Source organism: Hyaena hyaena, unplaced genomic scaffold, assembly GCF_003009895.1.
Source record: "Hyaena hyaena isolate Hyena2069 unplaced genomic scaffold, ASM300989v1 scaffold_194, whole genome shotgun sequence".
Classification (NCBI taxonomy): domain Eukaryota; kingdom Metazoa; phylum Chordata; class Mammalia; order Carnivora; family Hyaenidae; genus Hyaena; species Hyaena hyaena.
In genome coordinates, this window is record NW_024080826.1 from 2312097 (window position 1) to 2337697 (window position 25601).

Consider the following 25601-nt stretch of genomic DNA (forward strand, 5'->3'; position numbering starts at 1 on the left):
TCAGGACCTCTGGCCCTGCTACCTCACTCATTCCTCCCCCTGTGGGAGCTCTGCCTGTGAGCTCTCCACAGGAGGCTATCATGAGGACCCTGTCCCTGCTGCTGAGCAAATGTGCTGAGCTCAGGAGAGAGCACGTCACTTAACACCTGCAGCTCCCAAACAGCCTTTCTATGCCTGCCAGAGTACCCGCCTCGGAGCTTAGGAGCTTTAAGGGAAACTTCCAGACAAGAGACTAAAAAGTAAACAGACACAAAGACATTCCTAACAGACCAACCCAGTTCAACAAAGTCTTTTTAAAAATGCAATTTCGGGGCGCCTGGGTGGCTGTCAGTTAAGCATCCAACTTTGACTCAGGTCGTGATCTCACGGTTCATTGGTTTGAGCCCCACGTCGGGCTCTGTGCTGACAGCTCAGAGCCTGGAGCCTGTTTCACATGCTGTGTCTCCCTCTTCCTCTGACCCTCCCCTGCTCATGCTGCCTCTCTCTCTCTCTCTCTCAGAAATAAACAAAATGTTAAAAAAAAAAAAATATATATATATATATATGAGGTGCCTGGGTGGTTCAGTCAGTTGAGCGACCAACTCTTGATTTTGGCTCAGGTCACAATCTCATGATTCATGGGTTTGAGCCGCACATCAAGCTCCACACTGACAGCATGGAGCCTGCTTGGGTTCGTTCTCTCCCTCTCTGCCACTCTCCTGCTCTCTCGTGCATGCCTGTTCTCTCTCAAAATAAATAAATTTTTAAAAATAAGTTTTTGAAAAATACAATTTATAGCCTCAGAAGTATAAGCTACCTGCAGAAATAACAGAACAAAAAAGAGCTCCTAGAAATTTAAAATGCATACTAAAATCTTTTTAAAAGGTTGGAAAATAAAGTCAATTAACTTCCTAAGAATGGGAAAATGCGAATGAATAATTGGCAAAGTTCAGGAAAAAAAAGATGATCAACCTGAGAAACAGAACATGCAAGTAGCATGCGTCCAGAGAGAGGCGGATGGGCACCGTCGAGGAAGGAGCTCCGAACCCCCACGAGGACAGGACAGACCAACTGGAAAAGTCACCAAGTGAAAAAAAGACCCAACTGGACATTGACTGCTATACAGTTGACAGCACATAAAACACCTGTCCAGAAGTTTCCAGAGGAGAAGCAAAGACCACTGGACACACACACACAGGTTTGGAAACAGCACCCAACTTTCCCCAATGGCAGCACTGAGACGTCGAAGTCCACAGATGGAGCAAGGCCTAGAGAATTCTGAAGGACAAGTGGCCTCCACCTAGAATCATGGGCCCCACCTGCACGGCCGGGGGGGGGAGGGGTGCGCAGCATGATGATGACATTGACGCAGGTCTCAGAAAGAATCTCATCTTCAAGGTGCACTTCTGGAAAACCATATCGGAGACCATTTCATATGTGCAGAAAAGTCGAGAGTACAAATCAACGACCACACGTTCCACCTGCCACTTTAACCACCAACTCGTTCACGGTCCACTCTGGGAGCTGTTGCGGCCGCACGGGCCCCTCCTAGGCAAGAGCACACACCAACACCGGGAGGGACGGCAAGCAGAAACCAGGAGAATCCTGCTCCAGCGAGAAAAGTGGAGTTCCGAGGACAACAGTGCGGCGGCGGCTACAGGACACGGCTCAGACGGCAAGGGCGCGGTCACTAGGGAGCCGCAGACAGATGGGCCATGGGTGGCACTGGCCACGTGGCATAATACACGGAGCTTTATAAAGCTGTTGTAGGCTTTAAGAGACTTCAAGTTGCAAACAAATTTAAGCAAATACAAAAAAAATTAAGTAATCACTAAATTCCAGGAACAATAAAAAGTACCCCAAAAAAAGAAAGTCATCGCATTGCCTGAGTTGGTTCAATGCTATCCGATTCAAGAGAAATGTATCACCACAAAGTATTTACAAACACTGAAGGTAAATATCAGAATAGAGTGCCTTTTTGTTAGAAGTCTTTGGCACTACTTGACATTTTCAACAATGAATTTTTATTAATTGGATAAAAATAAGATCAAAGTTTTAAAATTATTTTAATTAAACACAGCAAAAGTAGCTGCTAAATAAATCTGAGCATTATGTACATGGTTAAGCAGCATTACCATTCCCTGTATTTATCAGTATGATTAAAGTACATTACAAAGCAGAAAAACTGCAACCTTGGATAAACCAAAAAAAAAGGTCACTTTAGCGGGGGGGAAATACATGAAAAATAGTGCAGTGTAATATTGTGTATGTGTGTGTGTATACATAATTATATATATAAAACAGTATAGTTTACAATAGAACTTGCTGTCCCCTGTCATTAGATGTATATAAACTACAACTTTAGTAACCAATTAAATTTCAACAGAATTACACAAATAATAAGTTACTTTAAAATAGAAAACTCTGGGGCGGTTCAGTGGCACAGTTAAGCATCCGACTTTGGCTCAGGTCATGATCTTGAGGTTCGTGAGTTCGAGGCCCGCTCTGTACTGACAGCTCAGGGCCTGGAGCTGCTTCGGATTCTGTGTCTCCCCTTCTCTCTCTCCCCCTCCTTCTCTCATGTTCTCGCTTTCTCACTCTCTCTCAAAAATAAACATTAAAAAAAAAAAAACTAGAAATCTCTAATATGTCAAACTAAATAAAGAGCACACAAATATTCAACTTTCAAATTGCTACTGATCACCTACGCTCTATGTCAAACACAGATCGCAGAACTTGGAACCGCTGCTGATCTATCTACCTCTGTGGCGGTATCAGATTCCTCACCCGGCACCCCCTTCATCAAACACAGTAGATGCTGCATGAGAAAGAAACCCCCTTTTGGGTGAATTTTCTTTATTTGTAAATGGGCACATTCATAATGGACATACGAGTTTAAAAGCAACAGAGTCTTAATCTATGTTAATGGGAAGAATGGTTTAAAACAACTTTATAAACAATACTGATCAGATCAGCAATCTTTGCAAATTCAGACATACCACACAACAGCGGAACACAAGAGACTCCATGGTCTCATGTTAACGTGTCTAACAACCGGCCACCCGGAACACACAACTGTCTTCAGCCTATGCCACACGCTCTTATAAATGTCGAGGAATAAGAAAAATGTAAGATCAAATTACTGGCTAAGATGAACAATCTCTCCCTTAAGAGCAACAGCCTCTCTCGGTTTAAATCCTTCAGGCACTTACACCACGTGACACATCACGACACACCACGTGACACACCACTGTAATCTGTTGGTTTACAGATTCTGACTAGGATTCAAATCAAAGAAAATGGGGCACCTGGGTGGCTCAGTTGGTTGAGCGTCTGACTTAAGCTTGTCATGATCTCGAAGTTCCTGAGTTCGAACCCCAAGTGGGGCTCTGTGCTAACAGCTCAGAGCCTGGAGCCTGCTTCAGTTTCTGTGTCTGAAACACCCTCCCCAGCTCAGGCTGTCTCTCAAAAATAAAGAAACATTTTAAAAAGTTTAAATCAATAAAGAAAACAGGAGTGCTGAATTTGGAATGGTGTGCATAAAAAGAACTCTGGAAAATGAATTACGGTTTCAAATGGCAGAAACATGGGAGGTTTCATTGATCAACAAAACACCTGACAACAATTTCTACAAGTAACAAAATAACAATATTTTATTGTAAGTACTATGATCAGCAGTAACAATGCTTTTTTGCAGAACAGCTACAGTGTGCCTGGCACTGAGCTGAGCCCGGACACACAAGTTCATTCTTCCTCAGAACTTCGGCAGGTACCGTCGACAGCACACCCCTGTTTAGGCAATAAAAACCAGGGCTTGAGAAGAGGTGAAGTGCACCCGTGTCTACGCAGCCGAGGGCCCAGATGGGAACAACACACTGGCAGACTGCTTACACTTCCGTCTGTCATCTCTGACCCAAGGTAATCTTACAGACAAATGTTCAACAGTGGAATCCATATAATCTTTACAAAAGAGGAGCTAAAATAAAAGAAAAAGGGGACTGGAAAATCGGAATCCCTGTGGTTCTTCTACAAAGGAATTCCAAATACTGTAGTTACTAAATACAAGGAACAATTCTAAATCAAACAGCACCCATTCTGTAGATTTTTTGGTTTTGCTAGCCTAATTCTCATTTATCCAAGAATCTTAAAATGTTATGACAGACTTTATTTCCGGAATGGAGAAGACTTCCAGTCCTAAAGAAAGTAGGACCTAACTACTTCACAGTGCGGCCCGTATTATCCTAGTTTCCGGGGAGGAGAGAGGGGGGAGGGAAAAAAAAAAAAAAAATCACGCAAAGCGTAACCTTCTATTCTAGTTGTATGAACTGTGGGCCACCCAAGGAGGGGGTAATTTCTACTAAATATCTGTTTCATTTCCATCCATTTCATTCCAATGAAGTTCTTCCAAATAAACATACAAAAAGCTTTTTTCTCAAAACTACTATAATATATACCCTAAATCTTCTACTCTAGTCAAACCCCTTTCACTCTTTCAAAAAGAAATGACAAATCCTCCCCTGATTACAACCCCATTAAGCAGGTATTTACACTTCACTTGGTGAATTTGCTGGAGGTCTAACCTGCAGGAGATGAAAGGCCACAGAGAAAAACACTAACATGGTCCCTGCCTGTCAAACAAGGAACCTGTTTTTCCACACGTATGTGTATGAAACACTGGCAATCACAGGGCTGGAAGAACAGCCAGCGCCTGGAGCCGTGTGGCCGCACCCCCGGAGGCCCCCAGTGTGGCACGATGGAGAACACTGGGCCGCACCGCCTACCTGCATCCGCTCTGGACCGCTGGCCAGGTGTCTTCCCGAATGGGGTCTTCATTCATCTGTATGTACGTGAGCAGCACAGCTGCCGGACTAGGGTGAAAATTGAAAACTCTCCGATCTGAAACTTTTCACAGACTCTCAACGTTCCTGTTAGTCCATCATCCAAGTGCCTCTTTTACAAGTTCAGCAGAGACATGTGTGAACATAAGGACTCTGTAAAACAGTGAATAGTTCGTTACTAGAGCATCTACCCGGGTGAGCCGTCAGCTAACAGAAAACTTAAAACATGATGTCAGCTATGAAGTGCTCTGCCCAGAAGCAATTAGCCTGATTTCCTCAGACCCGGGTGCCAAGGACACAGTGGGGGGCAAAGGGAGGGGCGCCTAGCCCTCACCCTGCCCCGACAGCCCTCCTGTCGCCAGGATCAGTAAAGGGCGGACACTGGGGCGTCAGTGACCACTGACGCTGCCATGGCCCATCTCAACGGGACACAAAGACGGAGCCCCCGGCGGGGGGGTGGGGGGGGATGTCACAGGGAGGAAGGGCACCGGGATGCCTGGAGCAGGGACAGCACAGGAGACAAGCTCAGGTCCAAAGCACAGCTGGGCGCCAACTCAGCAGGGCGGCAGCGGGGCAAGAGAGCCGTACAGCCCGCGAGATCACGGTGCCCTTTCTGCCCCTCAGGCCTCCAGAAGCCAGAGGAAGAGACCAGCAAGTTCCACAGCCATGTGACAGTCAAGTCATCTTAGAGAAGCAGCTTATCCTTCAAGCCAAATGTGACCCCAGGGTCAGTCCACACAGTAATTCATGTGCCAACACGAACTCCCCAGACCGTGAGAAAGTCCACTGCAAACCGCACGACGCATGGGACTGCTTTCGGCTCTGCGTATGCAGCCCTCGTACGCACAACCACGGCCCTGTGTTCACAGGTTTAACTGAAGGCAGCGCTGAATTAATTTTCTAGAGGCAAAAATGTAACAAAACTGAATAAAATTAAAAAGCCTAATGGGGGAGGGGGCGGAGAATAATGCATTTTACCACTAAAAATTCTTAACTAATATAAAGCTTTTTCATTATTCGAGGAAGATGGACTTGAAAATAACCCGATTTGAGAATGAATTCGCTGGGGGACCCAGCAGGCTCTCCCTGCTGAGCAGGGCTCAGGAAGGACGGAGGCAGCACACACAGTGAGGACACAACACGTCTCTGGACGCGGCTCTTCCCCCTAAGGTTCCAGGTTCAGGTTCTGCCTGCCTCGCGGCCCAAGGCTGCCTGACAAGGGGCTGCCAACCGTCTCCCCAAGTCCGCCTGTGGCCACTCATCCTCGCTCCCTGACCTTCCTCCCCCTGTTGAGGGAGCAGCCCCAGCTCCCTTGGCAGCCATCACATGACAGCCCTGCCCCTCGGGGCCCCGCCTCCAGGAAGCCAAATGCCTCAGGACCCTCCAGACCTCCCGGACCCTCCCTTGGCCTCCACCACACAGTGGGGTGGGGGTGGGGGGTGTTGAAGCCCCTGCCAGCCGGTCCTCCAGCCCCCCCCCCCCACCCGGTGCCCACTCTCCTCTTCGGTGTTCTCGGCACCAAGGACTCTGCAGCTCGCCCTCAAGTCCTGGACATCCTGGCTTCTAACCACCTGCCCCTCCGGCCCCAGCCTCCAGGGCCACAGCCCGCACCTTCTCATCACCCAGGACCACAACACCGTCAACTCAACCACCTTCGACCGTCCCCTTCCCTCACACGGCCACACCAGCCCCACAGCTCCCGGCTGCCACGCTTCCCTCCCTCCGTGACCTCACCACCGTGCCACTGTCCGTGGTCTTCCTCAGGGACTCAGTGCTCTGATTCCTCAGACATTCACCACCACAGCCCCTCCCCTGCCTTCCTCCATCTTCTTACTCTTCCTGTCCCGTCACTTTCCCGGCAAAACCCTGACCCAGTCCCCTGCCTACGGCGTGCACAGCATAAGCCATCAGGCAAGACCAACAAACCTATACTCTGCTACCTGGAGTGAGCTTCCAATACCCGTCCCCGCCTGGGCAGGCAAGCGGCCGACCCTGACCGGCACCGCCTGCTCTCTTCTGCCCTCTCTACCCACTCCCCCCTCACCTGATGTACCACTTCCCAAACGGAGAGCACCCCACCCCCACTGCTCTTCACTAAACCACTTCAAAGACCGGGGAACACCGCACCATACACACATCAGCAGGTGGGAGCCCCAGGCATTACACTGGTTCTGCAACACGATCTTCCTCAGGGACTCAGTGCTCTGATTCCTCAGACATTCACCACCACAGCCCCTCCCCTGCCTTCCTCCATCTTCTTACTCTTCCTGTCCCGTCACTTTCCCGGCAAAACCCTGACCCAGTCCCCTGCCTACGGCGTGCACAGCATAAGCCATCAGGCAAGACCAACAAACCTATACTCTGCTACCTGGAGTGAGCTTCCAACACCCGTCCCCGCCTGGGCAGGCAAGCGGCCGACCCTGACCGGCACCGCCTGCTCTCTTCTGCCCTCTCTACCCACTCCCCCCTCACCTGATGTACCACTTCCCAAACGGAGAGCACCCCACCCCCACTGCTCTTCACTAAACCACTTCAAAGACCGGGGAACACCGCACCATACACACATCAGCAGGTGGGAGCCCCAGGCATTACACTGGTTCTGCAACACGAGAGACCGAGCCTGCTCCTGTTCCGAGTGCACCCTCGTCACAGGCACGTTCAAGCTTCTCCTGGTACTATGCCCCACTGCAGTCCCCCGGACAAGCGTGTCCCACCTGTCACTCTTCTGAAAAGTGCAAGGCACAGTGCAGTGGGGGGAGGCTGCAAAGGGAGCTCTCTGAATAATATAAGAAAGCAAAATTTTAGATCAAAGTCCTTTCCCATTTCTGAGTTGCAGTGAGTCTTATCCGGAGAGAAACGGGGAGCCCGGGCAAGAGGGACACACTACCGAGCGCTCACTGACATGAACACTGTGCTGCTCCCACACTCGCCGTACGATGCTTCGAAAAACTTTCCTGAAACACAATCTCACTCTTGACTGGAAAGGGCAAAACTTGGTGGCGGTGGGGAGGGAGGGAGACTTATTAAACATGCCACCTTTACCTTATTATGTTAGTCTACTAATGGTTAATTTAGTAAAGAACACAAACTGAAGACGAATTTTTTAAAAAAACTTTACCTGCTGATATAGCAAATACTCATTTCTAGAAGAGTGAGAATTACCAAAGTGTCTTGCAAGTATTTACAGAAAATGCTGTCAAAAGGCACAGACAAGGCAGTGCTAGGTTTGGAGAGGCCCAGCAGATGCTGGCACCGTGAGGTGAAGGCCGGTGGGGAAGGGTGTCCCAGGAGGGGCCATGCAGCCCGGGTCCCCCAACGTGAGCAGGAACACCTCCCAGCCTTGGGGTCACTCGAGCCTCTGGACCGATCTGCAGTATACAGTAAACAGGTGACACAGGAGCCACACTAAGTGCCCCGGAGACAAGCAGGCCAGACCCTTCGGAATGTCCATGGACTGCTCCAGCAGGGGACAGTAACCCCCCGAGGATGCAGTCTGGAAGGAAAAGCTGTACAGGACACTCAGGGCGAGTGGAGAAATGCAAACAGCAGTGGAGGACACCACGGGAGGACACACCAGTGACACTGAGGTTGTGCACCCGAGCACAGTTACCCTCAGGAAACCCATGCCGAGATTTCTGGAGGTGGACGGCCACGTCTGCAAGGGAATTACACACGCTTCAGGAAAAGAAAATGAAATACACATAGGATCAAGTGAAAATAGCCAACTACTCATTTCTAAATCTAAGTGACGGGCATACTAATGTTACTCTTTGAACTTTTATTTCAATTTGAAATTTTTCGTAATAAAAAGTTAGGGACGACAAAATCCTGAATTTTCTTTTGCTGAATCCATCTCTAGGAAATACAGCCAACTATCCAACCTTGCAATTTTGTTAAACAATCTTTAAAATATGCCATTAGAGGGTGCCTGGGTGGCTCAGTCGGTTAAGCATCAGCTCAGGTAGTGATGTCATACTCTTGTGAGTTCGAGCCTCACATCAGGCTCTATGCTGACAGCTCAGAGCCTGGAGCTGCTTCAGATTCCATGTCTCCCTCTCTCTCTGTCCCTCCCCCGCTCGTACTCTCTCTCTTAAAAACAGACACAGATTCCGTGTCTCTCTCTCTCTCTCTTAAAAACAAACATTAAAATAATTCTTGTTAATAAATAAAATGTGCCATTTAGTTTTGAAATTCAAAATTCTCCTTCCATAATAATCATAAAGGGGGCCACAAGACTCTCACAAATGTCCCAGAGCATATGCCATGCTTAACACACTGCTGTCCGTGCACCTGCTCAGACGCCTCACGACCACCAGGAGGCACACACGGTGACCACACTATCCTGGAAACTTGAAAACTGCAGCAGCACGGAGTTATAGCTTCCTCATGGTCATGCAGACTGCAAGGGGCACTGCTGAGATAAACTTCCTATTTTAACAATAAACACATAGACTGTTCCCATAAACGAGAAAGCGCCACAAAAATCAATGACCCTATATCCTATTTCCAAAAAGGGTAAGAAATGACCATTACAGGGGCGCCTGGGTGGCTTAGTCGGTTAAGCGTCCGACTTTCGCTTAGGTCATGATCTCGCGGTTCGTGGGTTCGAGCCCTGCATCGGGCTCTGTGCTGACTGCCAGCTCAGAGCCTGGAGCCTATTTCAGAGTCTGTGTCACCCTCTCTCTCTGACCCTCCCCTGCTCATGCTGTCTCTCTCTCTCTCTCTCTCTCTCTCCTAGAAATAAGTAAAAATATTTTTAAAAACATGACCATTACAACATTTCACATATAAAAGTAGTAGTAAGATAAAATTGAAATTACATTATCAGATTATTTGCTGCCAGCTGCTACCACCCAACAGTGCTATTTATAAAAAAAGAAATACATCTCCAAAACTGCAGAAGCCAAGACGTTAGGCCCCAAAGAAGTCCCAATGCCTGGCCCACTACTGGGAAAGCAGACACGAGCACTAATGGCCAAGATACAGTGGTCTTAGAGCTGCTGTCACAAATGGTTCAACACGGGTAGGAGGAATGTGTATTTCCACAAATATTTATGCGAAAAATGATATGCCACTAAAATCTGAAGACTAACTATTAAAGAAAAATTATTTTTGAAACAAAAATAAGACAAAAACAGAGTGGAACACAAACCGTAACACAGAGAACAAACAGGGTTGCCGGCGGGGTGTTGGGGGGGGATGGGCTCAAAGGGCGAGGAGCATTAAGGTGGACACTGGTTAGGATGATCACTGTTTTGTGTAAGTGATAAATCACTAAATTCTATCCCTGAAAAAAAATAATTTTCTTAGTTACAATATAGTTACGAGGAAAAATGTCCCTATTGTATGAAGCATCATGACATCTGCAATTTCTTCCAAGCTTTCACACGGCTCAACAGAATTGTTAGTACAGCAAAACAGGGAATGGACCTCAGAGGAGGGTGTGCACACGGACGTTAACGCAGCTGCAGTTTCAACTCATGTGTCAGAAAACTGAAAAGTCTGGAAGAACAGAAGAGAGAGGCGAAAAGCCAAGTTTGGAACTGGCAACAACAAAGGTTTACTGTATGTACTCAAAGGTCTGTAACTTACTTCCTAAAATGTGATTTTTAAAAACAGACTGATGTTCAACCTCGGTCAACTTTACTATATGCCTGGAAATTTTCACAATAGAAAGTTAAGACAGAAGAAGGATCAGTGGTTTCAGTTTTAGACCATGTAAATCTGGAAAGAAACCCACTGGAGTACAACTCTGAACCTTCCTAGGTTTACTGGAAATCTACTTCCTAGAATTTACTAAATAGTTCAATGGATGGCACTAAAGACAACATTACAAAGGCCTCTCTTGCAGGCTGTCTGTCCCTTTGACTCGAACCTCAAGATTAAGATGGAGGCCTCAAAGTGAAGAAAGCCCCTGTGAATCACCCAGTGTCTGGCTAGACTCCTCAGTGGATATCTGAAGGCCTCCAGAGCCCCAAATTCTCATATTTCAGTGTAAGTAAAATGACTGACCAGCCTAGATCACTACACATCTAAACACCACGTTCTAATCCAGGACCTCTCAAGCACAGACAAAATGCACAGGTGTCACGAATCCGGATGAGGGACGTGTCACTGAAGACCAACATGTTTGCTAACCTTCACCTAAAAAGACAGCACCTCCGTCCACCCTGAATGCATGTGACAAACACAGTGTGACCAGAACCCAGGAATTCCTCAGCAGGAAGCTGTCTGCATGTGCTGCAGATCTCAAAGGAGCCTGTAAGCTCATCAACACTTCAAATTATGCCAAGTGGCTGCCACAGACCAGCCCTGACCAGAGTAGACCGGCCACCAGGTCAGCGCTCCAAAAACTGTAAACAGAGTCAGTGATGCTGCAAGACGAAGAGCCAGGCAGCCCTGATCCAAATTCCAGGGAGGTCCCTCTACATCCTTGGAGATTCTCAGGGCACCCGGGGGCTCAGTCTGTGGAGCGTCCGACTCTTAGTTTCAGCTCAGGTCATGATCTCACGGTTCATGGGACTGAGCCCTGTGTCAGGCTCTGCACTGAAAGTGTAATCCCATGATGACAGTGCAGAGCCTGCTCCGGATTCTCCGGATTTTCTCTCTCTCTCTCTCCCTCTCAAGCACTTGCTTGCTCTTGCACTCTCTCTCTCAAATAATCGTTGAAATCTTTAGAGCTTCTTCAGTCTCTGTGATTCATGGTGGCCCCTAGATGATTCATGCAAACAAGGTGATGGAGAATGGGTTTGGTCACACCAGAAAGACCAACCGTGGCACCATAGGACTGAGGCTCTGAATCCCATGATGGCAGCCCAACTTCCAAGGACAGAGTCTAGGTGTTGAATCCAACCTGATGGCCAACGATTCATCAACCATGCTTACATACTGGAAGCCCAACAGAACTCTGGACGTGGAGCTGGACTCCCTGGTCAGCAGTGCTCCAACCCCCTGTACGCTAGCACGGCCACAGGCAAGGGAGGCAATGCTCCTGACTGTACCCAAGAGAACTATAAGCTTCCCTTTCGGACCCTCCCAGACCTCGCCCTGTGGGTTTCCTCCTAAGGCTGGCCCTGCTCGGACCTAACAGAACCACAATGAGAAACAGGCACGCCTTGGGGGTCCTGCACACTCGGTCCAGATGGCCCGAAGACAAAGGAATGCTTTGTTTCACAGCGCATCAAAGTGCTATATTCACACTACATTTGTAGTCCACTCAGCACGTAACAGCACTGTATCTAAGAAACAATACCTTAATTTTAAAAGTTTATTGGTAGAAACAGCTAACCATCATCTGAACTTTCAGCAAGTCATAATCACTGAACACAGGTCACATCACTGTTAACAAATACAATGAAAAAATTTGAAATACTGCAAGAATCACCAAAATATGACACAGAGACAAGAAGTGAGCAAATATGGCATCACTCACTCGACAGAGCGGCCACAAGCCCTCAATTCATGGAGAACACTATCTGCAGAGCACAGGAAGGGACACTCAGTAAGATGAAGGATGCCTGCACAAGGCTTTCCCGAGTCCTGCAAGATGTTCCAGTGAATCACCAAACCCGAGAGGATGCTGGGACCCCACGATTCTGCAGCAGACTGGTCAGAAGCACTGGGGGCTGGGGCTGCGGTGAGGGCAGCTGTGCGGAGGACAGCACCTCGCCTGCGCCATCTGGCCCGGCCCAGGCAGCTGGTGCGCCAGGCTGTGCTGCAGGGACACAGGTCTACACTGCTCTCCAGTGTTCCTTCTCATCAATTATCTGCTTATCAATATATGAAGGAAGACATGTCAAAGACCACCTCAAATCAGTATCACCTTGCCACTTAATAATTAATCAATAAAGAAACCATATAATTCTTACATTTATTTTCATAGTTTTATAACTATTTAAATATAACTGATTTCTGGAGCGCCTGGGTGGCTTAGTGGGTTAAGCGTCCGACTTCAGCTCAGGTCATGATCTTGTGGTTCGTGGGTTCGAGCCCCGCGTCGGGTTCTGTGCTGACAGCTCAGAGCCTGGAGCCAGTTTCAGATTCTGTCTCCCTCTCTCTCTGCCCCTCCCTTGCTTGCACTCTGTCTCAAAAATAAACGTTAAAAACAATTTTTTTAATAAATAAATATAACTGATTTTTATTGCCACCCCTTTTACTCTAATTTTCATATTCAGAAGTACTACAAGAAGTTATCCACAGACTTCAGCAGACTGCCAGGAGGCCCATGACACGACCCCCCTGCATAAACCAGAAGCACGGAGCAGCTCTGAACCCCTTAAAGGCCACGTGCAGGTGCTGTGGAGAGAACAGACAGGTCCTGGTGGGGAGGGGCTAGTCACTAGAAACATTCTCCTGAAAGCTAGAAAATAAAAAAGAAATTTAGAAGAATTCCCCAATGAGAATAGTCAGGATCCAGGGCCACATCTAGGTCAGGTGCAGGAAATACACGAGGAGCCTGGACATACCTGAAGCCAGGAGGCGGTCACTGGAGGGGCACCCAAGAGACGGGGCTTCTCTTCCACAGTTTTCTTAACTTGTGTGTATGACTGAAGATTTCCATGACAACATCCTGCGCACGCGCACGCACACACACACACACCCCATGTTGGACAGAATAAAGGACTGGACAGCAGTACGCACGGAAACCCCACATCTGGGACAGCCTAGATCACTGAGAGCAACTGCTGAATGCTGAGGGGAGGCTGAAGGGCTGACAGCTTTGCAAGGCAAAGAGCCGGAGACCAGAACCCAACGACTCCCGACTCCCGGGGGCCAGCAGGAGGAGGAGGGCCGGGCGCCCAGGGTGCGGGGAGCTCGGACCATGAATCGCTCTCAGGAACTGGGGGATGGCAGGACTCCAGGCTAAGACAACTACACTCCTGACGCTGAGCTGAGGGGAGCCCACACTGCCCACCCCATCAGATGCCTGGAAGAAGTGAGCATAAATCTTCCCCAGAACACCAGCCCAGACTCCACACTATCGCCAACAATCCACGCATGTGCACACACACAAACTAGCCTGCAAGGAGACAAAAACTGGCAGAAACAACAAATAAGAAAGAAAAAAGCAAACCCACAGAGCTGCCAGGTATCTGGAGTTGCAAAATCATACTTTAAATTTTTTTTAATGTTTAAAAAAACAGAGACAGAGCACAAGCAGGGGTGGGGCAGAGAGAGAGGGAGACACAGAATCCAAAGCAGGCTCCAGGCTCTGAGCTGTCAGCACAGAGCCCGACGTGGGGCTCGAACTCATGAACCGCGAGATCATGACCTGAGCCGAAGTCAGACACTTAACTGACAGCCCCCTAGACGCCCTACAAATGTCATACTTTAAAGTAGACTGGGTGTAGGGTACAGAATCAATGTAATTACTAAATGGAAACTCAAACAGCTGTCAGCATTATGCTCTAACGGGTAAGAACTAGCAGAAAAACTGGTAGAAAACTATTGTTAAAATCAAGGACAGACAGCAAACAGCCTTGGAGATTCCCAGAGCAGAGAGAACCAGTTAGTCGTGCAAAGTTTAGTTTATTTTGCAAGGACTGGACCTAGGTCATTTCTTACTTGCGCCTCTGGAAATCAAAAGCAAAACGTGAACTGTTTCCCAAAGTTAGTATGAGGTAACCACTGACCAATTCCCTATCACTTAAGAACATTCTATCACTATAGAAGCATCTCTGTAATATGCCTCCAAGGCTCACACCATGTTCTGGTCTGAGTCTCCCGGTTTGCAAACTGCAGTTCTGGTGTCTGCACGATAAACTTTTACTACTTGCTACTGCTGTGACCAGTGGTCGTCTCGGGCTAGATTGAGCTTTTAACATCTCAGGTGTCAGGAGTGAAGGCGAAGAGGGCCACCAGTGACTCAGGCCAGGCAGCAAAGAGGTGCCCGTGCCCTCGGAGCCCACAGAGTTCCCTGCTTTCCACCCCAGGATCTTAAGCCAAGTCTCTCCGGGTTCTGAGCTCTCCAACCACCTTGCACACAGCTGTGTCTGTTGCGGCGTTGCTTTCCGGTTTCTACCTCCCTTTGTTGAGACTTCTATGTCACCCATTCTGGTCAAAGGGGGAAACAAGTGATTCCCAGTGATCTGGAACAGCTGTTGGAAACTTGGGGCCCTCAGGACATTTTAGGGAAGCCAAAGGCAAAAGCCCTTGGACCAGGCTCTTGGGCTGTTCTTGAAAAACAGGTGAGCTTTTGGGTAATTTGGAATTTAACGGCCAATGCTGGAAATCTCTACTTCAGGGAAGTTCACCGTAAGGGGCACCCTTAAAAGACGCCAATGGATCCCAAACTTCTGGGAGGCAATGGAATGGTGCTGGACTGGTAGGCAGAAGCTCCTAAAACAAAAATGACTCCAGAAACTGTTCTAAAAGGGTCCTTACGGCGCAAATAAAAAATCTTCAGTAAAATCTTTGGCCATCTGAGCAAGTAACCTTAACTTTGTCCAGCTGCCAAAGACACAATCTGGGTTCAACTATTCTTTTCATTTTTGTATCTAAGACATGACCTAAAATCTTCCAAAACCAAAGCAGTAAGATCTCTGTCTACCTGCACGTCTACAACATCTCTGCATAGGACACTGAGGCGATACATTTTTACCTCTGAACGGTACTGCCAGAATTTTAAAGACTTTAAAAACTTCTCTTCAACTGGCTTAAAGAAAACTAGACATTCATTTAAGTGTACTTTCAGAAACACACATACTAACCCAAATGTTCTTCAAGTTCACTTGATCTGAGATCTGACTTAAAAATTTTAAAAAGCTGGTTTAACTTTCTTGGTTTAACAAACACAGGCACGTCTTCAGAGTTAGTAATACTGGCTATCACGCAAACAGAAAACTCTTGCTCCCCAGGTTTACTGATTCAGTACGCTCACAATGTGCCAACAAGGAAACACTTAAGAGGATGGTTAATTACTGGGGCGCCTGGGGGGCTCAGCTGGTTAAGCATCCGATTCGATTTCGGCTCAGGTCATGATGTCACAGTTCATGGGATGAAACCCCATGCTGGGCTCTGCACTAACAGCGAGGAGACTGCTTGGGATTCTCTCCCCCTCTCTCTCTCTCTCTCTGACCCTCCCCTGCTCGCATCCTCTCCTCTCTCTCAAAATAAACATTTTTTTTAAATGATGGCTAATTATTTAATGTCTATTCCAAGGATAATCGTTAAAAACAGGCAACTTATATGTAAATAAAAGTTTATACTGTTAAACTAAATACTGGATATTCACTGAATACCTAAATCGTTTTCCACATTACATAAACATTAAATACTAAGCGTAAGTTTATCTACTACTGGCTTTTTATGCCACACTGAAAAGAAATTTGTTATGAGGAAGAATACACTAGAAATTTTGGAATGTATGTATCAGTTTCCTAATGCACTACAGCATGCTAACCTATGTCCCGGCTTTCCCTGGAGAGTAAAGGTTATGATCTGTTAGAATTGGAAGAGGGGCTGAGAATGCAAAGTGCACCAGACAAAACATTACAACAGTCAGAGTAATGGCAAAAATTAATTCTGCACATACTGTACGCAGAAAAGGTAGCAAGCACCCTGTGTAAGGGGGTCCCCAACCCCCAGCAGTAGGGCTCCCTAGAGCTTCCTCCTCCTGTGAAGTAATCTGTGACTTCCTGTTTCTCAAACTGCGGTCACAGATCCTTGGTGCGATTAACACTTATTCAAACAGAGAATACACACATTATTGTAGCACCTATACACACAAATGGACAATACGTATATTAAATTTATCTGTATCTTACAAGCAGATTTATTATGAATTCACTTATCCATGGATAAATAGAAGACTTTCAAAAAGTGCAAGAGTTTGGAGGTTCCTGGGCGGCTCAGTCAGTTGAGTGTCCAGCTCTCGATTTAGGCTTAGGTCATGATCTCATGGTTTGTGGGCTCAAGACTTGTGTTGGGCTCTGCGCTGACAGTGTGGGACCTACTTGGAATTCTCTCTCCCTCTCTTTCCTGCCCCCTCTCAAAATAAACATTAAAAAAAAAAAAACTGCAAGCACGCCATGCCATACACTGAAAAAAGGAAATATGTGTCAGTTTACTAAGCTTTTATTTTAGTTATTTATGCATACATATACATGCTGAGCCAAACATTCTATTTTTTGCTATGGATGACCCAGTCTACTTGAAAGCCACCACTCTCATACCACAGTTCACTGAGCCACAAAAGCATCTGTAGAGTCGGCTGAAAAGACCAGTACAAGAACCACCACTCTTTCAGTCCTATACACACATAGTGATATCCCCAAAGCGGGGAAACAATCACGTTCTGATAGGCTCAGACTTTCCTGCCTTGTGTTTCCAGATTTGCAGCCAGGCAACAATCTTTATTTAAAAGAAAGTCCCCTGGGGCGCCTGGGTGGCTTAGTCGGTTAAGCGTCCGACTTTCGCTTAGGTCATGATCTCTCGGTTCGTGGGTTCGAGCCCCGCGTCGGGCTCCGTGCTGACTGCCAGCTCAGAGCCTGGAGCCTGTTTCAGTCTGTGACTCCCTCTCTCTCTCTGACCCTCCCCTGCTCACGCTGTCTCTCTCTCTCTCCCTCTCTCTCTCTCTCTCCTAGAAATAAATAAAACATTAAAAAAAATTTTTTAAATAAAAATAAAAAAATATCAAGTCCCCTATTTGTTTTTAATGTGTCTTTATTTTTGAGAGAGGAACAGAGCAGGAGCAGGGGTGGGGCAGAGAGAGGGAGACAGAACCTGAAGAAGGCTCCAGGTCCAAGCTGTCAGCAGGGAGCCCAACGCGGGGCTAGAACTCATGAACCATAAGATCATGACCTGAGCTGAAGTCAGATGCTTAACCAACTGAGCCAACCAGGTGCCCCTCTTGTTTCTTACAATTACAATTCATCCTTCAACACTGGGACTGGGACACCAAATGCCAGCAACATCGAAAATCCACATATAACTTTTGACTCCCCCAAAACTTAACTACTAATAGCTACTGTTGACTGGAAGCCTTACCCATAACATACAGTTGGTTAACACGTTTTGTACATTACTCGTATCATATGCTATATTCTTATAATACAGTAAACTAGGGGAAAGAAAGTCACTGAAAGTCGTGAGAAAAAATATGATCGCAGTACAGCACTGTATTTATCGGAAAACAGCTGCACAGAAGAGGACCTGCACAGCTCACACTTGTGCGAGGGTCAACTAAACTGGCAAGGCTGTGAATTCTAGGGATAGCTCTCCAAATATGCACAGCTCTGCTACCCCCACTCCGTTTCCAATCTTCATGCGCAATGAGGAGGGACCCTGTGGCCCTGACCTGCCTTGTCACTACCACTCTGGCAGAGCGGCATCGGGGGAAACCTACACACAGAATCTCACACTGCAATTTCCAAAAACCAGCTGATTCATTTCACCTCTATTATGTACAAAGAATTTGTATTCAATCAGTGTAATATATAAACACTTTTGTTATCTTCTAAGAATAAATCTGTAATTATTCTGTAAAAACTGCCTTCCAAGTTTCTTTTCTAGAAAAAAGTCCTAAGTTTGGGAAATTGAGAACATCTGAACTAATAAAGTTGCAACTGTCAACAAATATTGTGTGTGTGTGTGTGTATATACAATTTTCTTTCATCATGTAAGTGTGCCCTTTACTCCCCATCCCGTCCAATCCTCCCCTCTGGTCACCATCAGTTTGTTCAGTTTGTTCTCCATAGTTAAGAGTCCTGTTTCTTGGTTTGCCTCTTTTTTTCCCTTCGCTCATCTGCTTTGTTTCTTAAATTCCACATATGAGTGAAATCATATATTTTGTCTTTCTCTGACTTATTTCACTTAAAATACTCTCTAGCTCTCTTTCCATGTTGTTCAAATGCAAGATTTCATTCTTTTTGGTGGCTGAGTAATATTCCATTGTAGATCTACACATCATCAGTTTGTTGGTGGACATTTGCACTGCTTCCACAGTTAGGCTATTGTTGATAATGCTGTTATAAACATCAGGTGCATGTACCCCTTCAAATTAGTGTTTTCATACTTTTTGGATAAACACCCAGCAGTGGAATTACTGGATCATGTGGTAATTCTATTATTTAACTTTTGAGGAACCGCCATACTGTTTTCCACAGGGCCTGCACCAGTGTGTATTCCCACAAACAGTGCAGGAGACTTCCTTTTTGAGCATCTCTGCATGTCTGTTGACCACCTGGATGTACTCTTTGGAAAACTGTCTTATCTTCTGCCCAGCTTTTTTAAACATTATTTTTGAGAGACAGAGCACAAGCAGGGGAGGGGCAGAGAGAGAGGGAGACATAGAATCCAAAGCAGGCTCCAGGTTCCAGGCTCCAAGCTGTCAGCAAAGAGCCTGACCAGGGTGAGGGGCTTGAACTCACAAACCTTGAGATCATGATGTGAGCTGAAGTTGGATGCTTAGATGACTGAGCCACCCAGGCTCTTCTGCCCAATTTTTAATAGGATTATTTGGTTTCTGGGTATTGAATTATATCAGTCTTTTATATATTTTAGATACTAATCCTTACCAGGTGTCATTTGCAAATATTTTTTCCCATTCCCTAGGATGCCTTTTAGTTTTGATTGTTTCTTTCACTGCACGTTAACTTTTTATCTTGAGGTAGTCCCACAAGTTTATTTTTGCTTTTGTTTCCCTTCCCTCTGGCGATGTATCTAAAAAATGTTGCTATGGCTAATGTCAGAGAACTTACTGCCTGTTTTTCTAGGACTTTGATGGTTGCAAGTGTCACATTTATTTTTGTGTCTGTTGCACAGAAGTGGTCCAGTTTCATTCCTTTGCATGTTCCTATCTAGTTTTCCCAACACTATTTGTTGAAAAGACTATCTTTTTCCCAACGGATATTCTTTCCTGCTTTGTTGAAAATTAACTCACCATGTACTTGTGGGTTTATTTCTGGCTCTTCTGTTCTGTTCCCCTAATCTATGTACTTGTTTTTACGCCAGTACCATGCTGATTTAATTACTACACTTTGTAATATACCTTGAAATCTGGAATTGTGGTACCTCCAGATTGGTTTACCTTTTTCAAGATTGCTCTGGCTATTTGAGGTCTTCTGTAGTTCCATACGAATTTTAGGATTGTTTGCTCTAGTTCTGTGAAAAATTCTATTGGTGTTTTGATAGACACTGCACTGAATCTGTAGATTGCTTATGGGTAGGTTAGACATTTTAACAATATTTGTTCTTTCAACTCATAAGCATGGAATGTCTTTCCATTTCTTTCTTTACATTATCTTCCATTTCTTTCATCAGTATTTTATAGTTTTCAGAATACAAGTGTTTCACCTCTTTGGGTAAGTCTATTCCTAAATATTTTATTGTTCTTGGTGCAACTGTAAATGATGGGGGTTTTTTTAGCTACACTTTCCAATGTTTCATTATTGGTGTAGAGAAATCTAGCTTTTATATCCTGCAACTTTACTGAAATCATTTATCAGTTCTAGTACTTTTCAGTGGAGTCTTAGGGACAATATCATGTCACTTGCAAAAAGAGGTTTGCTTCTCCCTCACCAATCTGGAAGTCTTTTATTTCTTTCTGTTTGACTGCTGCGGCTGGGACTTCAGTGCATCCCTGTTTTGTTCCTTACCATAGGGGAAAGGCTCTCAGTTTTCCCCACTAAGGATGATATTAGCTGTGGGCTTTTCGTATGTGGCCTTTATTATGTTGAGGTTATGTCCTGTCTAGACCTACCTTGTTGAGGAATTTTATCACGAATGGATGTTATGCTTTGTCAAATGCTTTTTCTGCATCTACTGAAATGATCATATGACTTTTATTCTTTCTCTTGTTGATATGATGTTTCACGTGGACTGTTTTGCAAATATAAAACCACCCCTGCATCCTGGTAGTAAATCCCACTTGACCACGGTGAACAATTCTTTTAATGTATTGTTGGACTCAGTTTGCTAATATTTTGTTGGGGATTTTTGCATCTGTATTAATGAGAGATACTGGGTTGTAAGTATCTTTTTATCTGGTATCTTTATCTGGTTTTGGTATCAAGGTGATACTGGCTGCATAGAATGAATGTGGAGGTTATCCTTCCCCTTCTATTTTTTTTTTTGCAAATAGCTTGAGAAAAATAGATATTAACTCATATTTAAAATGGTAGAACTCACCTATGAAGCCATCTGGTCCTGGACTTTTTGGGGGGGGGGGGCAGGCATTGGTTACTGATTCAATCTCCTTGCTGGTAATCAGTCTGTCCAAATTTTCTGTTTCTTCCTGCTTTAGTATTGGTAGACTATATGTTTCTAGAAATTTTTACTCATTTCTTCTAAACTGTCCAATTTCTTAGCATATATATTTTCATAATATTCTGTTAAAATGGTTTGTATTTCTGTGGTGATGACTGCTATTTCTCCTCTCTCACTGATTCTGTTTATTTGGGTCCTCTTTTTTTTTTTCCTTCTTTAATGAGTCTTGCTAGAGGTTTATCAAACTTATTGATCTTTCCAAACAACCTGCTCCTGGTTTCACTTACCTGTTCTATGGTTTTATTGTCTTTTTAGTTTCTACATCATTCATTTCTGCTCCAATCTTTGCCGTCTTTCATTAGCCGCTTTTGCATTTTGTTGGTTCCTTTTCTAGCTCCTTTTAGTGTAAGGTTAGATTGACACTTTTCTTGCTTCTTGAGGTAGTCCTGTATTTCTATAAATTTCCCTCTCAGAACCAGTTTTGCTGGATCCAAAGATTTTAGACCAGTGTGTTTTCACTTCCATTTCTTTCCGTGTATTTTTTTATTTTTCTTATTTCTTGGTTAACCCATTCATTGCCTAGTAGCCTGCTATTTAACCTCCATTTATTTGTGCTCTTTCCATATTTCTTCCTGTGGTTAATTTCTAGTTTCATAGCATTGTGGTCAGAAATAAATGCATGGTATGACTTCAATTTTTTTTTTTAAATTGTTGAGATGTGTTTTGTGACCTAATATGTGACCTATTCTGAAGAATGTTCCGAATATGTTAAATGCATCTGGCCCAGTGTGTCGCTCAAAGTTCCTTGTTGATTTTGTTTGGATGACCTGTCCATTATGTAATTGGGTATTAAAGTGCCCGACTATCGCTGTATTATCAGTTAGTTCTTTACATTTGTTATTAACTTTTATGTATTCGGGTGCTCCCATGTCGGGTGCATAGAGCTGTTCTATCCTCCTATTGGGTTGTCCCTTTTATTATATAGTGTCCCTCTTTGTCTCTCACAACAGTCTTAGTTTTCACATCTATCTTGTCTGATGTGTGCAGTTGTTACCCCAAGTTTCTTATGACATCAATTTGCATGATAACTTTCTCCATCCCCTCACTTTCATTTTCGGGTGACTTTAGGTCTGAAATGAATCTCTTGTAGGCAGCATATGGATGGGTCTTCATTTTTTATCCACTCTGTCAACTTACGTCATTTGACTGGAACATTTAGTCCACTTATATTCAAAGAAATTACTGGTACATATTTATTGCCATTTTCTTCCTTATTTTATGGTTACTTCTATAGATTTTCTCTGATCCAAGAATTCTTCTCTTGCTCTGTCATGGCTTGCTGGATTTCTTTAGTGATATACTTGGATTCCTACCTCTTTAGTCTTTGCATATCTATTACTGGTGTTGATCTGTAGTTACCATTAAGCTTGTACGTATCTTCTGCATACAGCAGTCTTTACTAAGTTGGTCACTTAAGCTCAAACCCATTCTTTACTCCTCTCTCCCCATTTTACATGTATAGTGTCATATTTTGCATCCTTTTAGGACTCTTTTGATATTTAGAGAAATACTCATTTTTACTGCTTTTGGGTTTGTTTGTTTTACTTTTCATGCTCTCCCTTATGATCTTTCCTTTCCAAAGAGTCTCCTTTAATATTTCTTGTAGGACTGGCTCAATGATCATGAACTCCTTCAGTTTTTGTCTGAGAAACTTTTTAGCTCTCCTTCTATTCTGAATGATGACCCTGCTGAATAGAGTTCTCTTGGCTGCAGATGTTTCCCTTTCAGCATTCTGAATACATCATACCACTCCCTTCTGGCCTGTGAAGTTTCTGCTAAAAGAAAAAAAAAATCTGTTCATTGCCTTATGCAGTGTCCTTGTATATAACTGTCCTCTTTTAATACTTTTTTTTTTTTTTTGAGGGAGTGTGCATGCAGGGGGTGTGAGAAGGACAGAAAGAGGGGAGAGAATCCCAAGCAGGCTCCACACTTCAGCACAGAGCCCAAAACAGGGCTCAAACTCACAAACCATGAGGTCATGACCTGAGCTAGAATCAAGAGTTGGATGCTTAACTGAGCCACCCAGGTGCCCCTTAAATTTTTTTCTTTACTGCTTTTTGCCATTTTAATTACTATAATTGTGTCTTGGTGTGGACCTCCTTCGGTTGAATTTTTGGATGGGATCTCTGTGCCTCCTCAATCCGGTATCTGTTTCCTTCCCCAGATTCAGGAAAGTTTCAGCCATTAGTTCTTCAAAATTTATTTTCTGCTCCCTTTTCTCCTTTTCTTCTTCTCAGATCCCTATAACGCAGATGATAGTATGCCTGATTGAGGGTCAGAGTTCCCGAAGACTATTCTCAAGTTGCATAATTTTCTGTTCTCCTTTGCTCAGCTCCGCTACTTTCCATTACTCTGTGTTCAAGATCATTAACTTGTTCCTCTGCTTCATCTCACCTATTTACTCCAAGTATATTTTTATTTTTATTGTGTTCTTGATCTGTTTTGTTTTTTATTCTCTGCATTAAAGGTCTCCCTGAAGTCCTCTACTCTTCTCTCAAGTCCAGTGAGTATCTCTATGATCATTACTCCCCAGGATTCCTGTCTCTCCGAGCCATACTGAGTGAGCAAACCATTCTCCCTCCCAGCTGCTGGCGGAGGATCTTGCCCCAGTGTTGACGGCTGCTGACCCCATAGGAGGTGGTGGCTGTGGCCATTTCTGAAAATAAGACAACTCTGAAATTTGCCACATTGAATGGACTCTCCTTTCAGGAACAATTTCTCCAGCACGTCATGCTGGTTTGCTAGCATTTTACCCATAGAACTTTTTTCAAAATTTGGAATCCAACTACTCAATCCCTGCCACTGCTCTGTCAGCTAAGTTCACGTCATATTCTAAACCTTTCGTTGTCAACTGAACAATCTTCACAGCACCTTCACCAGGAGGAGATTGCATCTCAGGAAACCACTCTCTGTGCTCATCCATGAGCAACTTGTCACATGCTCAAGTTTTAGGACATTGCAGCAGCTCCGTCCATCATCAGGCCCCACGTCTGATCCTAGTTCCCCAGCTGTTTCCACTACAACTGCCACTGAAGTCTTGAACCCCTCAGAGCCATCCATGAGGGCTGGAATGAACTTCCAAATTCTTGTTCATGTTGACATTTTGGTCTCTTGCTATGGATCACAAACGTTTTTAATGGCATCTAGAATGGTAAATCCTTTCCAGAAGGTTTTCAGTTGACTCTTCTGCCCAGTCCCATCAGAGGAATCACTATATACAGCAGCAATAACCTTACCAAGATATTTCTTCAATAATAAAGTCAAAATTACTCCTTAATCCACAGGCTCCAGGATGGATGATGTATTACCAGAATGAAAACATTAATCTTATTGGACATTCCATCAAAGTTCCTGGGTGACCAGGTACACTGTCAGTGAGCAGTTATACTTTGAAAGGAACTTTATTTCCTAAGCAGGTCTTAACGGTGGCCTTAAAATACTTAGTAAATGGGCTGCAAATAGATGTGCTGTCCCCACGCTCTGTTGTTCCATTTCAAGAGCACAGGACGAGTAGATTTAGCATAATTCTTAAGATCCCTAAGATCATCAAAAAGTAAATGAACACTGGCTTCAACATAAAGTCACCACCTGCCATTAGCCTCAAATGAGTCGGTGTTTGAAGCCATCCAGTGACTTCTCTCCAGCCATGAAAGTTACAGGGAGCATCTCCTCCCACCGGGAGGCTCTTCCGTCTCTATTGAAAATCCACTGTTTAGTGGAAGGATCTTCATGAATTCTCTCAGCCAGATGCTCTGGAGAACGTGCTGCAGCTTCTACGTCAGCACTTGCTGCGTCACCTTGCACTCTGAAAGTCACAGAAATGGCTTCTCTCCTGATACTGAATGAAGTTAACCTTCAATAGCTTCAAAATTTTTTCTGTAGCTCCCTTACCTCCTCAGCCTTCACAGAATTGAAGAGTCAGGGCCTTGCTCAGGGTGAAGGTTTGACTGAATGGAATGTTGTGGCTAGTATGATCATCCATGCAGACGACTACTGCTTCCTCCGTATCAGCAGCAAGGCTGTTGCACTTTGATTTCTGTGTTCACTGAAGTAGCACTTTTAATTTCCTTCAAGGACTTCCTTTGCCATCACAGCTTGGCTGGTGCGAGAGGCTTAGCTTTCAGCCCATATGGGCTTTCACACGCCTTCCTCACTCAGCTCAATAAATTCTAGCTTATGACTGAAAATGAGACACGTCACTCTTCCTTTCCACTGAACATGCACGGGTCAATGTTGAGTTATTTATTGGCCTGATTTCAACACTGCTATGTCTCAAGGAATAGGGAGGCCTAAACAGAGGAAGAGAGAGCGGGGAAAGCCAGCAAGCAGAGCAGTCAGAACACACAAAACATTTTAAAGCTGACCATCTTATATGGGCGTGGTCCATGGTGCCCGAAACAGTAACAATGTAAAATCAATGATTACTGGTCACACACCATCACAACAAATACCACAATTAACAAAAACATATGAAGTATTCTGAGGATGTTCAAAACGTGACTCAGAGACATGAAGTAA

The 25601-nt window shown here is 44.9% G+C and overlaps 1 protein-coding gene across 8 annotated transcripts in view; it reads right to left on the reverse strand.

Moving 5' to 3' along the window:
* SPIN1 (spindlin 1) overlaps positions 1-25601 on the reverse strand; it is a 94688-nt gene that overhangs the window by 53332 nt on the left and 15755 nt on the right. For 7 of the 8 annotated variants that reach the window (XR_005530103.1, XR_005530101.1, XR_005530102.1 and 4 more), the window contains exon 2: positions 4761-4970. The exons of the other annotated variant lie outside the window; for it this stretch is intronic. Coding sequence is in view for 3 of the 7 variants with exons in the window: in XM_039241531.1 (XP_039097462.1) it covers positions 4761-4812 (52 nt within the window). In the remaining 4 variants the exon portion in view is untranslated. The remainder of the gene's footprint in view (positions 1-4760; positions 4971-25601) is intronic. 8 annotated transcript variants of the gene reach the window in all.